Source organism: Nestor notabilis, unplaced genomic scaffold (genome assembly GCF_000696875.1).
Source record: "Nestor notabilis isolate BGI_N333 unplaced genomic scaffold, ASM69687v1 scaffold17127, whole genome shotgun sequence".
NCBI lineage: Eukaryota > Metazoa > Chordata > Aves > Psittaciformes > Psittacidae > Nestor > Nestor notabilis.
Genome location: NW_009937088.1, coordinates 23,003 through 40,389, shown reverse-complemented (window position 1 = coordinate 40,389; position 17,387 = coordinate 23,003). Strand labels below are relative to the sequence as shown.

At 42.3% G+C, this 17,387-nt stretch overlaps 1 protein-coding gene across 1 annotated transcript in view; it reads left to right on the top strand.

Moving 5' to 3' along the window:
- Positions 1 to 219: 219 nt before the first annotated feature.
- Positions 220 to 17,387, top strand: part of UTP20 (UTP20, small subunit (SSU) processome component, homolog (yeast)) — a gene marked incomplete at its 5' end in the record, with an annotated part of 33,479 nt that continues 16,311 nt past the window's right edge. The window contains 19 exons of the mRNA XM_010018656.1: positions 220 to 363; positions 3,286 to 3,365; positions 4,158 to 4,384; positions 5,308 to 5,452; positions 5,890 to 5,977; positions 7,149 to 7,292; positions 7,895 to 7,945; positions 8,037 to 8,189; positions 8,712 to 8,867; positions 9,267 to 9,407; positions 10,331 to 10,468; positions 11,752 to 11,891; positions 12,402 to 12,481; positions 12,729 to 13,018; positions 13,507 to 13,646; positions 14,117 to 14,273; positions 15,046 to 15,144; positions 15,732 to 15,899; positions 16,576 to 16,742. Coding sequence (XP_010016958.1) covers positions 220 to 363; positions 3,286 to 3,365; positions 4,158 to 4,384; positions 5,308 to 5,452; positions 5,890 to 5,977; positions 7,149 to 7,292; positions 7,895 to 7,945; positions 8,037 to 8,189; positions 8,712 to 8,867; positions 9,267 to 9,407; positions 10,331 to 10,468; positions 11,752 to 11,891; positions 12,402 to 12,481; positions 12,729 to 13,018; positions 13,507 to 13,646; positions 14,117 to 14,273; positions 15,046 to 15,144; positions 15,732 to 15,899; positions 16,576 to 16,742 — 2,708 coding nt within the window. The remainder of the gene's footprint in view (positions 364 to 3,285; positions 3,366 to 4,157; positions 4,385 to 5,307; positions 5,453 to 5,889; positions 5,978 to 7,148; positions 7,293 to 7,894; positions 7,946 to 8,036; positions 8,190 to 8,711; positions 8,868 to 9,266; positions 9,408 to 10,330; positions 10,469 to 11,751; positions 11,892 to 12,401; positions 12,482 to 12,728; positions 13,019 to 13,506; positions 13,647 to 14,116; positions 14,274 to 15,045; positions 15,145 to 15,731; positions 15,900 to 16,575; positions 16,743 to 17,387) is intronic.

The following is a 17,387-nucleotide window of genomic DNA, read 5'->3' as shown; positions in this document are numbered from 1 at the left end:
CCGGCTGGGCTTGAACCACGACAGTTTCTAAAATTTAGTTCTGTGAGAGGTAGATTACTACCATGAACAAGTTACAGTAGAAGACAGAACATTGTTCCAGCAAAAGTTTTGTCTGTGGTCAATTTATCGGTGTATTTAATTGCAGAGCAAGTACTTAATAGTTGTTCTGCAAAGATCTTACTGGTTTTTTGTTTGGTTGGTTGGTTTTGTTTTTTACAGGTCCAACCTAGGTTGATTAATCCACTGAAGAATTTGAGACGTCTTGGGCTCAAGCTTGTGGTGGAGTTTTTTTCTGATCATGAGACTTACAGCTTTAGTATGGAAGAGATCAATGCCATTTTCCATGCAGTGGTATGGCCTCAGGTAAGTATTTCTTGTTCTTCCAAACAGTTTGTGTGTAACATGTAGTGGAATCCATCATGTCAGCTATGTCTGTCGTAAGATTAGATACAGCCTCAGATAGATTCTGGCATTCTGATGTGTCTGTGCAAGGCCAATTTCTTAGCTCCTGTCTGATTAGTCCTGGAATAATCAAGTCACAGGCTAAAGTACAAATTAATTCATCTGAATAAAATAGATGCCATTTCTTTGTTCTTAACCACAGAAGCAGACTTCTTCCCTGGATGCTTCAGGGAAGCAAAATAATACTAGTCACTTCTGGGTGCACTTTGCTGCTTTTCTCTGTGCCAGTTATTTGGCCTGTGGTAGAGAACTGCAGAAGCAATGCTGCTGCAGCCAAGGAAGAACCCAGCAGGGTCTGTCGGTGGGCTGTGTGCTCTTGTGCCTGCCTGCTGGGAGTCCCTTGAGAGCAGACAGACAAGCACAGGATTGTGGCCTTCATCAGAGAAATTTTGATCACCTCTGAGTTGGGAAAATGCACTATTGTGAGAGGAAGAGAGAACACTGTTTAAAATGAAATTGTGCTGGCTGTCTCAGTGCACTGGGCTCTGAGGTTATCGGAATGCCTGTACCAGGTGCTGGGTTGTTTGCTCTAAAAACAGTCACCTTCACCCAAAGGGTAACTGAGCAAGATGGATTGACTCCAACAGAGCTCTTCCACTGAGGTTTTTGAGGTATCCAAATGTCCAACTTCCTTGCAGGAGTAACTGCTACGCTCTATGAAACCTCACATTTGCTTCTGTAGACATTATGTTTGTTTACTTCTACCCTGTTTCTCTGCTCTACAAGTAACAAACAATATGTGATGTGTAGTATGTGTGTGTGGACAAACAGTAGATAAAATAGTTTCAGGCAGTCCATATGGCTCTGTATTTCACTGGGCTGAGTTCAGTGCTCCTGGTTTGTCTGTTTAGTCTTGTCCTGGTTTCAGCTGGGATAGTTAATTTTCTTCCTAGTAGCTAGTAGTGTTGTGGTTCGGATTTTGTATGAGAATAATGTTGATAACATGCCAGTGTTGCAAAATTGTGCTTACTCTAAATCAAGGACTTTTCAATCTCTCATGCTCTGCCAGTAAGGAGGTGCATAAGAAGCTGGGAGGGAGCATAGCCAGGACAGCTGGCCCAAACTAGCCAAAGGGATATTCCATACCACAGCATGTCATGCCTAGTGTAGCAACTGGTGGGAGTTGGGCAGGAGGGACCGATCACTGCTTATTATGGGCTGAAGATCCTTCATCAGACGATGAGCAATAGTATTGTGCATCATGTGGTTTTCTTTGGATTTAATTCCTGTCTCTTTTTGTTATCTCATTATGAGTAGTATTAGTATTATATTTTACTTTATCTCAATTATTAAAACTGTTTTTATTGCAACCCACAGGCTTTACCCTTTTCCAGTTCTCCTCACCATCCCACCAGCAGGGAGTGAGCAAGTGGCTGCGTGGTACTTAGTGGCTGGTTGGGGTTAAACCACGACAGTTCTGTTCAAGGCCAGGATGCCACATGAGCAAAGCAGTGAACATTTACTGCAATCCCAGAGCAGTTCAAGCATATGGTTCAGGCTTTTAAGTCAGCAGTGCAGTTAGTGCTTTCGGGGAGCATTGAGTTTGGAAACACTGAGTAAATCTGAACAAGTTGTAAAATTATTATTAAATAGTTAGAATTCCTGTTGTCCTTACAGATGTCAGGAAGCCAGAGCTGGTTTTGGAGCTTGGAGGATAGTATGATCCAGAAGCCCCACCTAGAGGGAGTCTTCTCTAGGGAACTCCATGAAGATTTGGTTTTGGGAGAAGAGTCGTTTGGATTGTGTGCTTTCCTTTTTAAGGCTATGGAACTGAGGTGTATAAAAACTCAGGGAGAGGGCAAATTATTTTAAGCCTGTTGTACTTGGAACTGCATTTTTCTGCTCTTCATTTCCTAGGAGTTTGCTATACAGGCTCAATATCTTTAGCCTGCACAGCAGCATTCCTGCAGGTTTGGATTGATGGTTTACTCTTCATTGTACATTATTCAGAAAAGCTTTGGTTTATGTAGAGCAATAACATTACCTGCCCCTGGAGACAGAAGAAACTTCCTAAGACCTTGACTATGGTGGTCTGACCTGCCTTCTTTTCTGTTATGCTCAGGTCCTGAGCCCAGATTGAGCTAGTCCAACCCGTGCATGCACCATCCTGACTATTGCCCTTGAATGCACTGGAGCCTTCCTTGCCTGTGTGCTCACTAACAGTGCCCTGCTCACAGTCCAGCTGTGGTCAGAGCAGAAAACCAGCTGTGTGACTTGCATGCAGCCTGTTGGGTTGCGGAGTGGCAGAGACCTGCCACTAGGTTTCTTTTACCTCTATGCACTCATGTGAAAGAGCAACAGCTACTGCGCAGGGCTTAGGCTGCGCAGCTCTTAGGTGGGGTTGTTTAGGGGACAGAACCCTGTTAGGAGATCCCATTCCTGGTGTGTGGTGCAGTGCTTGAGCCTCTCCCTGAGCAGAGAGGGTGCTGCAGCAAGACTGTGGAGGCATAGGACAGATACTGCAATGACGGGTGCTGCGGCCAGGGCATAGGAATTACGGGAGAAGTGAGTCTTGGGCGTTGCTCTTGAGATCTCATAGGTATGCCCAGGAGAGGTTGCTAGGTCTCTGCAGCAAATGTGAGGCTCCATGGGGAGCCAGTTTCAAGGGGAGGACAAAAGTGGTAGCTGGAATAGTGCATAAATAGGAGTAGGATAATCTAAGAGTGATTCCACAAATATTGAGGAAGCTGGAAAAATTACGATGAAATTGCTTTCCAAAAATAGGTAAACTGTAGATTGCAGTGAGGTCTTTGTTAGAGATGATGGTTTTAAGTGAGTTTAACTATTTGTGTTGCAGTGGTATCTGACTTTTATCTGCTTTAGATCTGCAGATTGGCTTCAGAGAGTCAGTATTCTCCAACTTTTCTGCTCAAACTCATTCACACCTGGAGTAAGAATCCCAGGTAAGTGTTCTCCTTGCAAAGAAGCATATGTACTCTGAATTCTGAATACACAGAATTCAAGGAAAAAAGGCACACTAGCAGATTATGAATAATTGTGTCAAAACACATATTTTCTTTTTCTGTTAGACCATTATTCTTTTGAAGACAGTCCAAATGCAGTTGGGAAGCTTTCCAATTTATGCAATTACTCTCTTTTTAGTGGGCTGCTTTTCCCTTGTATTAGCAACTAAGCACATATATAGCCCAAAGTGTGATGACAGGTGAGGAAAAGGGCTGCCTTCTTAGAATATGTCTGCATTTTGACCAATAACTTCTTAGTCCTGGGAGGTGGGAAGTCAGTTTCACAATAGATCATTTCCTGGTTTTTTTGATTCCTTATTTCTTTCTATATTATGAAAGAATATGGGCAGGTTCAGCATGGAATCTGTGACTGAGACTGCAAGTCGTAAAAGAGGTGTTTTGTTTTTTTTTATGGAAACACTGAGAAATTCCAACTCTGCTGTCTTGAGTGGTTTTTGCCTCTTCCACAGACTCACTGCTTTTCCTTTGCCTCAAGTATCCAGTATCTGGTTTAAGACAGATCATTTGTAGGCATGAACTTACATACTAACTTCTGTAAGAAATGGTATTGGATCATTAGATCAGGAGCAGACTAACAGGAGACTTGGACAAACATCTTGGAGAAAGGGTTATGTTTAGATGATGCTATCTTGAAGAAAGAAAAGGGACTTGATGACTTCTCAACCTCCATTCATTCTATTTACCCAACCTTTTTTATAATCTTTCTCTCAGGTATTTCCCCTTGCTGGCCAAGCAGCAACCAAATCACCCAGAGTGTGATATACTTTCAAATGTGTTTGCTGTGCTGTCAGCCAAGAATCTGTCTGAGGCCACATCCAGTCTTGTGATGGACATAGCTGACAGTCTTCTCAACAGCCCAGATTTTGAACCCACGGAGCAGGTTTCCAGTTTGAGTGTAACTGACTGTGCTGTTACAATCACTAGAGAAGTGACAGAAGGTATGCCTGCAAAATAGTTTTGAGGGGCATGTTTGGTGCTTTGAATGGGGGTGTTAGATTATGATGAGGTTGTCTTTTCACTGGCTGGGAATACCAGGGAAGGAGACCTCCCAGTGGAGATGGAATTGTCAATGTACAAATTTATCTTGGCATGCTAAAAATCTGTGAAGTACTGCTTATCTAATGACTGCAGAGATCCACATTTGAGTGTCAGAGTCCTGAGCATGGAAGCAATTCCTTTTGAAGAAGGAAAATGTTTCTGGTGTTGACCTGTTTTGTCTGTGAAGCTTTGACTGATGTGATAACTTCAAGAACTCTGTTGCTGACTTGACTCTGAGCCTAACACCAAGTTTTATATAATGGCCCACTCCCTATATGTGCATGGTCATGTATCACTTTGATGTTCAGTCTGTGTTTCCTGACAAGAAAGACCTGACACTGATTCTTTTTATCTTTGAGTGGAAGTAGACAGGAAGGGTGGTATGGTGTGTTTGATGCTGTGGAGCCATCATTCACCTGTAACACACAAAAGCAGTGGGAAGGAGATCACTCAGTTGCTGTGCCCTTGTTATGGCAGCTTTATTTGTCTGAGAGGTCAGTGGTAGAATAAAGAAAGCTACACCTAAAAAACGTTCCAGCCATTTTAGGAGATAGTTACTACCTCTGAGGAATGCCTTTGGTACCTTTTGATAAGCCCAAATTTACCAGGGCTGTTACTGAAATCTGCAAGGAGAGCTTTTATTGTCTGCATATGCTTTCTTTGATTCCAGCTCAGACATGTTAGACTTGGTCTCAGCAAGTACTGGTGCATATTCCCAGCTGCCTGCTGCCCTGCACATTCATAGCTCCCACTGATTTTCATTCTTTTACTGGTAAAGAAACCTCCTTTGTGTTTCTCCCTTTGTTTGTTGTATCCCTTACAGAGACCCTCACCCTAGGTTGCCGCTTGGTTATGCCTCATGTTCCTGCCATACTTCAGTACTTCAGCAAAACAATGTTAAATGTGGAGAAGGTGAAAAAGAAGAAGTATAGAGCTCAAGTCAGCAAGGAGCTGAGTATACTTTCTAAGTAAGTGACTTTTTAGAGCTCAAAACAATTAAAAAGTTGGAAGATGGGAGGAAGAAAGAGCCTTTTCATAATAGGTTCCAAATCAAAACACATTATGTCTCAAATTATTTAAACTTAGAACAGTTGGAAGTACGTGGATCTGTCATTGACCAAGTTGCTGGTGACTGGGGCAAAAAGTTTTCAGAAATTGATCCTAGCTGTTTCTGTTCCTGGTACTCAAAATCAATGCCTTGGGAGTAGGAAAAGGTAGTTATGCCTGCAGTCATATGGAACTAAATACTTGGGCTGATACCGTGGTTTTGGTGGGTACGCCCTATTAGCCTGGGTGGGCTGTCAGAGCCCTGCAGTATGGCAGTAGTGCTGACCGAGGAGTTCTTTGCTCTAGACTGGTTATTGAATTGATGTAAAATAGTAAATTACCTTATCTCACTGTGCAGGATCAGCAAATTTATACAAGAAAAGAATCAGAATTCAGTGCTTGTGAGCCTTCTCCTCCCTTTCCTTTATCAGAGTAACATGGAGCAGGTAGGTAGAAATTACTTTTCCCCCTATTAAACATGTGTTATGCTTTTTTTAATGAAATATGTTTGTTTAAAATGCCATTTCTTATGATTAGCCTGAAATCAAGTCTTCATGTGTCTGTAGGCTGCTCAGAATGCTATGACATTGCGTGTTGATGGGTACGAGTCTAGGAATGCCAGTGCAAAGGCTGACTCTGTTCCCCCTTTTCATGGGGAAGGTCTGCAGGACTTTTTATACCATCTTTACGTCTTTTGCCACTGTAGTCAATCCACCAAAACCTTTACAGTGTTCTTCACTGTGGATTTTATGCACCCCAAAGCCACAGCATTTGGACAGCAATATGAATACATATGATTGAATATGTGTGTAGTACATGCTGTGTAATGGGCAGGGCTACACTGATCTGTTGCAGGATGAAAGGCAAACATTATACAGTATTATTAACATGCTCCCGTATCTCCTGCTTCCATCTTGTTCTCCTTCCATTCTTAAGGAATCTATCCGTGGGTACAGAAGTGTGCCTCGGAACTGAAACTTCCCTAAAAGCCTGAATTCCTCAAGTATGCAAAGCATATGGGCTGCACTTGAAGGAAGCAGAGCTCTTCATTGCTTAGGCTTTTGTAAACTATTAAGTAAATCAGTCACTGAGGATATTGGTAGACTATTTTGCCTGTGTTTCCCTCGCTGCCAAACCTTGTTTTCTGAACTGCAATCCCATCTGCAATGGATGAATGTGTTGTTTATTCAGCTTGATTGCCTGAATCCTTGGATCAAGGTTTTGTTTCTCTTAAGACATGCAGTTGCTCGGTGAGAGATTTTAGGCTTCCAGAAAGAACTGCTAGGCAGAAACCTGTAACTTCCACTTTACAAGTGGTCATTCAGTTGTTCACAGAGGATTCTTGGTTTTTCAATCTCTGAGTTACTAGGGGACCATGTATGATTTGCATCCAGGGAGATCATATAAGTATATGATGCTTCACAGGTTAAAGGAAGACCACTTTTTAAAGCTCTGTTAGTTCTCCTGATCTTTGAGTCATTTGAGGAAAGACACACAAAAGAAGTGTTCATCATGATGGCACTCCTCTCTAACACTGCTGTGTCTAATTGAAAGGTTGCAAGTGCTTCTGAGAGATTTGATGATTGCATTGAGTGTGTCCTTATCTGTCTCTTTCAGGGTACAGAGATTGACATTCTGGAGACAATACAGAACTTGCTGCAGCATTGCTCAAACCCTGCAAGCTTTCTTAAACCACTGGCAAAGCTTTTTTCTGTCATCCAGAACAAACTGTCTCGACATAAGTTGTGTTTGGTATTTCAGGTATTGCATTTTTATGTGTCTTACTGTTCTTTTTTTCACTTGCTCTAAGCAATCAAGGACAAAATAAGTAGCAGTGTTTTGTCTTTGTTGTACATTAGCTTAAAAACCTTTTTAATCTACATTGTTAAGTAGCAGAATTGTATATAATAGAAATTAATGAACTGCACAGAGATTTGTAAAAGTTTTGGCTTAAGCCTGGTTGATGTGAGCATCATCAGGGTTCTTTTATGTAAGAGAAAGTAAATAAAGCACACTTCCTCCATAAAGAATCTTGTATTTTATGAAATAAGAATAGATTTCAGCATCATGAAGATGATTTTTGTTTGTATTCTTCTCTCACAGATTTGTAGCAGTCAGGCTATTTTGTACTTAAGAAGTGACTTACATAACTTGATTTTCAGCAGGAAAACCCAGGAAATGCTCTGTTAGATACTTAAAACCGTACGATCTTAAAACACCCATCTTCCAAGTTACGGAAGAATAACTGTTAGTAAGCTTCTAAAAAGAGAAAGATTGATGCTGTTGCTTCTTTTTTTGTCTTGAGTTCTCCAAAATTTCAACAACTTAGCAGTTAAACTACTATCTTTCATGTTTCTTTTTAGACTTTATCTGATTTGGATAGTGAATTGAAGTATGTTACTGATGTTGTTAAGGTATGCCCAGTTTCTTTGTTCACTTTTTTCCCCAACATTGTATTGTCATGTTTCTGGCTGCCTTCATGAAAAACTTGTTGCTTTCTCACAGCTGAATGCCTTTGATCAACGACATCTCGATGATGTCGATTTTGATGTACGTCTGTCAGCATTCCAGTCAATCACAGCCCGCATCAAGGAAATGCAAAGAGTGGATATCGACTTCCTCATCCCCGTTCTGCACAACTGTTTCTATACCATCCAGGTTGGCTGAATTTTCCTTCTGTTGCTTTGCACACCATGTGTCCATGATGAATCTAATTTCCAAATTATTTCTGTTGGCTGATCTCTAACACTGCAAAAAATTCACAGAGCACATTTGAGTCTTCTTATAAACACCCGGTTTTAATGTTTTTCTGCTTGCGTTTTCATCTGTGTGTCCAGAAGGGTGAATACAGTGCAGCAAGAAGGCTCACAGTGCAATGCACCTTTCTATCAGTGAGCCCTGGAACTGTTCGGTCAGTTTGTACTGTATGAAAAGCTACATTTCTCTTTGTTGCAGCATGTTCTGGATGTGTGGGGCTGCTGGTAAATCTAAAAGAATTTTTCCTGTTTGGAAGGGTGGGCATTAATTCAGGGCTAGAAGTTCTATAGGAAAGGGTCAAGAGTTACTGGGTTTCTGTATTTCTTGTTATGTTGTATCCAGTGGTACAATTCAGTCCAGGCTTTCAGGGAGAAAAAAGTATCATATCCAGACTCATGTGCTACAATTTCTCCATCCACTCAGCTAGGGGATATGGCTCTTAGTGACAACGCAAGCATTTGCTTGACAAGTTTTATCCACCGACTGGCAGAAATTGACCACACAGATGATGACTACAAGGAGCTAATCCAGCATACTCTCCTGGAATCTATGAGAAGGGGTCTGAAGAGTAAGACTGAGGTAAGGCAGTGCTATCTGATTACACATCTCCAGCTGTATTCAGGACACCAGGATACATGAGACATTTTATTGATGAATTCTCTTGAGTCCCTTGCTGAGATAAGAAGTGCAGGTACCTGCTGTGAACTTACCCTTCATTTGAAATCTTATAAAAATCTAAAAAGTTATAGAACTCAGCTGCCTTATGTTTCTTTGCTGTTCAGCTGTTCTTAGTTGTAGCTCGTTCTTTGGAGGGGAGACTTTAATTTATGTGCAGTCAAAAATACAAATGTATTTGCTGTTATGAAAGAATAGGACTTGTTGGCCTAAATCACTTGCAAATGACAGCACTGCTCTTCTGAGCAGTGTGTAGCAACCTCTCCGAGGGGTACTTAACCATTTGCTGCTTGCTGTTTGCAGAGCATCCAGCAGGACTATACGTCATTGCTTTCCTGCCTCATTCAAACATTCCCAGCAAATCCCGAATTCCGGGATTTGGTCCAGTTGACGAACCACCATGATCCCGACATGGATTTCTTTGAGAACATGAAACACATACAGGTAAAAGGCAACAAGCATTCCCTAGTGCATCTCTCCACTCTACCAAAGCAAAAGGATTTTACTGTGGGGTAGTGTTTTGCAAAGCATCCGTGTCCTATCTTTACAGAGAAATTGAACCCATGTCATTAGATATAGTAAAAAAAAAAGGATATGGCCATCATCACAAGGGTGATTATGAGTCAAAGTCGTATTTTATCTAGAAATTTCTTGATTTTATAATTTAGCAGTATTGGTTTTTACCTTTTCCTAATATATCTGAAAGAATTGCTTTCATTTTAGATAATTGTTTGTGATCTTGAGCAGGCAACTCCACTTTACAACTTGTGTGTGACCCAGCCCACAGTCAGCAACAGTGTCCTGAGGATCCCTCTTACGTAGACAGGGAACAGGTCTTTCTGTTTTTTTTCTAGCCTATTCTCAGCTACTGTCTGTCTGGACATTCTGCAGCCCCTTTTCATTCACAGACCTTTGCAATTTAAATGTTGCATAAAGCCTGGTCTCCTGTTTTTCTTCTTGCAGTATGAAAATACAGCATTTCTCCTACTTCCAGAGACACAATGAGAGAGAACCTTTGTTACATCTATAGTTACATGTAGAGTCTAATTTTTTTCCTTGTAGTTTTATCAGGCCTTCTTATCTTTTTATCAGTTGCCTCCCTTGTCTGATACCTGAAGAGGGCACAGTCTTACGATTGTGAATTGACCATGAACTATCCTGTTGAGTTGGAATATCTATTGAGGCAAAAGGCTAGTGAAAGCCCAGAGACTGAAGGAAAAGGGAATGGCCTATCCTTGGAAATGACCATAATATGTTTCTGTAGTTATTTAAAATAGAGGCATTTTCAGAACTGCTAAATGTATGTGCTCCCTCATGCTATCTGACTAAAGGACCACCTCATTATCTGTCTCTCATGTTTGACTCAGATCCACAGGAGAGCACGAGCTCTGAGGAAACTGGCTAAGCAGCTCACAGAAAAAAAGCTTGTGCTGTCTTCTAAATCCCTGCAGAACTACATCATGCCTTATGCTACTACTGCCATTTTTAATGAAAAAATGCTTAAGGTAGGCTTTTAAGTTGAATGCATCCATTTGAATTTCATCACCTTTCTTGTATACCATTCTCCACAAAAGACTTTGAAAGGCTGATAGGTTTGTAGAGTGAGCGTTCCCCTTTCAGACAAGAGCACTGTGCTGCTTTTGGTGGCAAAAAGAGGATTTGCGAGGTGCAGATGCAGTCTGGGCCCATTTCTTTATCTGCTAAACCTGTGCTGTTTCTTAAAGTTGGATCTCTCTAACTGTTTGGGGATTTGTGGGTTTTTTTGTTATTTTGTTCTGTGGGGTTTTTTTTATTTGAGGTCATATTTGTTTGCATTTTTTGTAATCAGGTGGTTTTTTTTTCCTCTATCTTCAAGCTTCTGTCTTCCTGTTCAGTTGTGAGATTAGTTACTGTTTGGCAGCAGAATGTGTGTGTTAGGCAACCTGGGCTGTGCTTAGTAACTGAGGTGGAAATAAATACTGTTTTCTCTGGAGTTACAGGGGAACTGCAGGAATTGGCTGAAAACCTCTGAAATCATTAGCAGCTTTGTAATTAAAGTTTGAAGGGTGACATTTTGCAGTCACTTTCCAGACATTTATTGAACACACATGTGGTGAAATTACTGGTAATGTCAGTATGGATATACTTTCTACTTGTGACTTGGAAAAGCAAGGTTTCACACCTCTGTAGTTCCCTGCACACTAGCAGGAGAACAGCAGAGCTGCTTGTGTCAGACCAAGCACATATCTACTTTGCTTACTCTGAGAAATATTCTTCTGAAACAGAAACAATTAGAGCACAGGATCCAGCACCTGCAGCCGTACAGGCTGTGCCCAGCAGTAGAGTGACTGCAGTTGCTCTTTGACCAGTGGGGAGGTAAAATGTGTTGATTGAAACCTTGGTGAAGAAACAGACGTTTTATTTCATATCAGATGTAGCTTAATGATGTGCATTTCTAGTTGAGCAGCATAGCCTAGCAATGTCCCATGTGTCTGTGGTTAGATACCTTGAATGGTTTTTAGTTCTTCACACAAGTGATCCCATAGATGTAGTTATGTGAGAAAAGTTAAATTGGTGCAGAAATACTTGGAGGATGTGGGTCTGGAGATCTGTTTGGTGAGCTGTGACTTTTTAAGTTTGTTTTGGTTTTTTTTACCTGGTGGTCAGGAGGAGACCTAAAAGAGCTGAATTTCAAACATCTCTACTAGACAGACCTTACATCTGGATCTTGTTGCTCTGAGTAAAGTACGCCTTAGAGACATGTTCCTCATGAATGCTAACAGCAACTCAATTTCTATCTTTTGGGCAGCATGAAAATATGGTAACAGCCTCAGTTGAAGTTGTTGGAGCTGTCTGCCATCATCTCTCATGGTCAGCGTACTTGTACCACTTAAAGCATTTCATCCATGTCCTGCAAACAGGACAGATCAGTCCAAAGCTGGGAGTCAGGTAGGTACTGTGAGCAATGCTGCTCTAAGTTTCTCCAGAGACTGCTAAGGCAAAATTCCGTCTCACATGCATTTTAGCCTCTTCCCTGGAATGAGAGATTGCTGACTTTGATGTGGGCATGTGCAAGTGAAAGTGGGCATGGTCTTGCAGCCTGCAACTACAAAGGATTAACAGGTCATTACTTTCCCATGCTGTGTCTCACTGAGTGCATGCCAGTATTAGCAGCCTTTGCTTCTGTCAGGATGTCCCCACTCCTGGGACATGTCCAGCGCTCCAGTACCACTGTTTGTGAGGTTTCATAGAGCTAGGTCACAGAATGCATCTAGCTGAAAAGCAATCAGTTTTTATTTCCTGGATTGTTATTTCAGGATAAACCTCCTTATGCTGCTGCAGTGTCACTGAATCCAAAGTGTTCCAAAAAGCGGTTGTTTAGATTTTCTGTGTGTTGGTGTATGCAGCCTCTCCTTTTCGTGCAGAGGGCTGATCAACCTTCATGTTTTCCTTCCTCAGCTTGTTAGAGACAGTGCTGGAAGCCTTTCACTTTGACTATGAAACACTTGAAAAACAGCTTGTGACCATTGACAACCAAGGTGAGCTTTCTGCTCCTGACTGTAGAAACACTAACTGCTCAATGTGCAGGGAATCAGCCTAGCCCTGAGGGGTGATTGTCAGAAACCAGCATGCCAGAGCTTTTGTACCCAGTAAAACAACTCTGTTTGCTGTCACTGATGATAAGTAGCAGCTTTGTCTAGAACAAAGCTATCGCAAGAGCCTCTTGTAAGGGCTAGATTTTTTGGCCTCCTGTGTTTACATATGCTTTTGGCAACTGCTTGACAGAAGCTGCTGCCATGGACCTTGAGCCAGCAGTGGAAGCTGAAGAAACCATGGAGCTGGAGCAGAGTGAAGGGGAAGAAGAGGTGGTTGAGGAGAAGAAAAGCAAGAATCTCCCTGAGCAGCCGGCAGAACCTGAGCAAGCAGCTGAGACATCTGAAGATGCTGAGCAAGTGACCAAACCTGTTTCTTTCTTACCCCGAAATAAAGAGGAGCTGGAGTGTCTGATCAAACACATTCAAGATACAGTTACAGTCAACATCTTGCCTAAATTGCACAGGTGTATTGCTGCAAAGGTGAGGAGTTGGCATTGGGAAGGTTTTTTACAGGCTGTGCTGCTACTATAAAGATTGGGGTGCTAATTCAGAGCCAGTGGAAATGCAGCACATGAAAAAAAGTAGGCACAAACTGGAGAGAAACCACCTGAAAACACAAAAGAGGCTTCATCCGCTTTGTTTTGCCATGGGTATTGCTGACAGACGCTCTGGACAGTGTGGGTGTGGTGTCTTTACTTCCCTGCTGAGAACTGGCTTGAACCGCACAAGTGGAACAATTCACTTTGTGCAGACTGTTGAAAAGTTCTCAGCCACTTGCTAGCACCCAGCTGAGTTTCTGTATTGAAAACACAGGGATTACTCTCACCTGTCCTTTAGATGTCTGGGTTTTTTCCATAGTCAGCCGAGGATAGGAGCTTGCCTTGTTGGCCTCATCTAGAGTTTGTTGAGAAAAAGCCAGAATTGTTTATGTATATTAAAAGTGCATTGTGTCTTGCTCTCTTAAAAAGGTTAAAAGAGATGAGGAACACAAGCTTGTGAAATCCAACGTTGTGAATGATGATGAGGTAGTTCGTATTCCATTAGCTTTTGCAATGGTCAGGATGATGCAGTGTCTTCCCAAAGAAGTGATGGAAGCCAACCTGCCAAGGTAAATCCCTTTGGAGCAACGTAAATGCTGTTCTGGGAATGACTGCAGGCACCTTTCTCAAGCTGTCCTTAAGTACAAAGCTAAATCCAAGAGGGGCGTTCTAACAATCCTTAAATACTTATCTTGGAAACGTGGTTTCCTAGTTTTCCCTTCTGTCAGGATTTGACTTCTGTAAAGCCTAAGTTTGAAAGGAACTTGATAAATCCTTAAATAAGACTGGAGGTGGGAAGCAAGGCGCAGAGGTAGGGTTGGCAGATCTGGGGAAAGAATAATGTACAGAAAAAACGGACAGTTGGTAAAATGTCTTGAAGGACAGTAAGTGTGTGTGTGACTATAAGGCCTTTCTGCAAGGCTGCCTTTGGGCATAGCTCAGGTTGTGAAACAGCCCTGAAAAGCAGTTTCCTTGGCTAGCAGTGTAATTAGTTCCACGCTGTGTGGGGGTGAACTAAGCTGTCTCTCTCTCTTTCCAGCATCCTGCTGAAAGTCTGCACATTCCTGAGGAACAAATTCCAAGAAATCCGGGACATTGCCCGCAACACCCTCACTAAAATCATGGAAGTGCTGGGAGTGCAGTACCTTCTGTACATCTTAAAAGAGATGCAGTCCACTCTTGTCCATGGATACCAGGTAATGCTGAAATTCTTCCTCTTCTGCTCTCTGTAGAGTTCTTTTAATGTGTTAGGAGGAGAATCCAAAGTGCTACTTAAATTGTTTTGCACAATATGACTAAATGCTATTGCTGTTGCCTACTGATGTCTTCATAATGCCAAGTGGCAGATGAGGGTTTGAACCCAAAGAACTTGGAGTCTAAGCAGGGAAGAAGTGAAGATCTCCATTTTTTCCAATGAAGAGTTTAGATATGGAGGTGAAGGATGACTTTCTAATTCCCGTAAGAATTAGTGGAAATCTTTCCAATACAGTTATTATGACTAAGCATCATCTGAGGCAAGTTGCCGCAGAGACTGCACAGGCAATATGTGGTGATGCTAATTGAAGTCTTGCTTCCTAGATCCAGAGCCAAGGCTCTATTAATTCATATTTCCTTTTTCCACAGTGGTTGGAGTTAAGAATAATTTTCTGTGTGAATTACCACAGTGGAACAGTGTGAGCTTCTAGCTGCTATAACAGTGAAAGTGCTGATTAGCCCAGCCTAAAAATACCAGTAAGAGCACTGGGGAAAGAGGAGATTCCAACCCTTCTGTCTGTGAAGGGGCAGGTGTCCTCTTCCTGCTGCCAGTATAGGGATTTGTGTCCTCCCAGTGACTTTTTTTTCCTAAAATGATAGCTCAAGCGCAGTGTGTGAGTTGTGATGTCTCTGCTATGGTATTTTCCCCATACAGTATTATTAAAGAGTTCTATGCATGGGTTTGGAGGCATGATCTGTTCTTTTTTTCTCTAGCTCCATGTGCTGACTTTCACTGTGAACCTGTTACTGAAGGGCCTTACTACCAGGCTCAGTGCTGGTGATTTGGACCCCTGCTTAGATATCCTGATTGAGGTAAAAATTATTCAAGATTGAAGGAAAGAGCATCATGAAGTGCCTGGGGCAGGTTCTGGGAGGAGAAGGTTTTGTGTAGATTTTCTCAGACTTGACAGCGGACAGGACTGATTATGTGTGTGTACTGCAAAGAAAGAGGCATCAGCAGACCGCTTGTAGAGATGCAAAGTATATCTGGGGCTGTATCCTGAGCCCTGCATCCTGGGAGGGAATGGGTTCAAGATTAAGGTAACTGATTATGTTTCTCTGTACTCTAAATGGCTGAACAAGTCAACAGACATCTAGTCAATCTGGTTGAGGGAGCCCAGGAGCTCAGATGACCACCCAGATGGGGTATATTCGGATGTTTTGGTCTGACTACAGTCAGACCGCCTTGTATCACACCACCATAGGTAAGCATTCTCATCTGGTGTGCTTCAACTGGGGTGTTCAGTGTTGACAAAAGAAATGTAGACATGATTTGTGGGAAACCTGGAGAACTTTTTTCTTCTGTTAGTGGGGAAGAATCATGGTGTTCTGCTGCTACTGGACAATCTGGCTTTGCTTTTCTGCTCCTCTCATTCACTTCTCTTGCCTGTTTTCCAAAGATTTTCAACCAAGAGTTGTTTGGGAATGTAGCTGAAGAGAAGGAAGTGAAGGGAATTGTCTCCAAGGTCATGGAAGCGCGCAAGAACAAGAGTTATGATTCCTATGAAATACTTGGAAAGTTCATAGGAAAGGGCCAGATGACAAAACTTATTCTGCCACTGAAAGAGGTAAGGAAAAGTCAGCCAGTGTCTTTCGTAACTCTGAGCGCCCTAAATTCTGTATGGTCTAAAAGAAACTCTAGAGCCTCCAGGTGGCTACTGTGAAATTACCTATGTAATCCTGCTTTAAGTTCCCATTTTTTATTTGGAAAGCAGTAATGCACCCAGGTCATAAGATGTAAATAGCATTCTGGGAAGCTTTCAACCCCTGCTAGAGAGGAGAAATCCCACTATGAGTTCTCCATGCCCTCTCCCTCTGCCAACTCTTGTTTCTTCTGGAGCTCCAAAGTCCTGCAGGGCTGCTCTCTGGTTTGATCTTGAAGGAAATGTCACCAAAATGTATTCAGGGTCTGTCCATGTGCAGTAAATACTTTTCGGAGTTGAGTTCTTCTGAGTAGAATGCAAGCTGACACAATAATAGAGTCCAGTGGTTTGCTTATGAGCTCTGAAGTGTCGTGGTGGCCACAGTTAAACAGGCTGAAGGCTGTGAAGAGACTGGAGAGAAAAGGAGACATGTTGGTGGAGAGCTGAGATGATGGAATGCTGTTCATGTACAGAGATGGGGATGTAGGACAGCATGAGATGAGAGATGAATTGTTATGACTTTTCCCATGATTTCTGAATACAGATCACAAACCATTTCCCTCATGTTGCCCTCCTGATTCTCATGGTTGTGCCTTTGCAGATTCTGGAGAGCACCACAAGCTTGAAGATAGTCCGGAAGGTGCATGAGGCACTGCGTCACATCATGCAAGGGCTGATCTCCAATATGGACATGAACGCAGAGTCCCTTCTCCTGCTCAGTCATGGTCTCATCAGTGAAAACTTGCCTTTGCTCACTGAGAAGGCCAGGTGAGTTCCAGGATGTTGTCTGGGTGATCTGTTATCAGCTGGGAGGTTTGCTTGCAGAAGTGGCAGCTCTCAAATCCAACTGATCAAATGTGTGAGAGTTTCCTTGCTTTTGTTTGCCTTTTGTTTTCAATGTAAGTGAATTACTTGGGCAGTCAGTGGGCAAGGAGAAAGCTTGGAAATGGGAGTGAGCACTTGCTGAACTCATAGAAGTCTGTTCTTGCAAGTGTTCAGGGCCTTCAGCAAGGGTTTGTCACCATCTGCTAAGCTGGTATATGCATTTGGGTGTTTGGATGAAGCGATGAGGGTCGGTGTTTAGAAGCGAGCTACAAACAGGTATGTAAGAGGTGTTTGGGATCCTGGACATTTTCATGGAGTCAGGAACAAAAGGAACTGTGGGCTGACACTTGATCACTTTGGTGCTGGTGAAGTCAAGGAGAGCCATTGGATTTCCTCTCTGGTGGTGTCACTGCTCAGAGCTGGATCTGGGTGTCTTGCATTTCCTATGTTATTTAGGCCAGCTTGCTCAAGGATCTGAAAGCTGTTTGCAGACTTCTTGGGATTTTATAAGCCATCAGAAATTGAAGTAAATATCAGTAAATGAATTGCAGTGGGCAGTGGCAGGAGGTGCATTTGCTTGAAGGAACT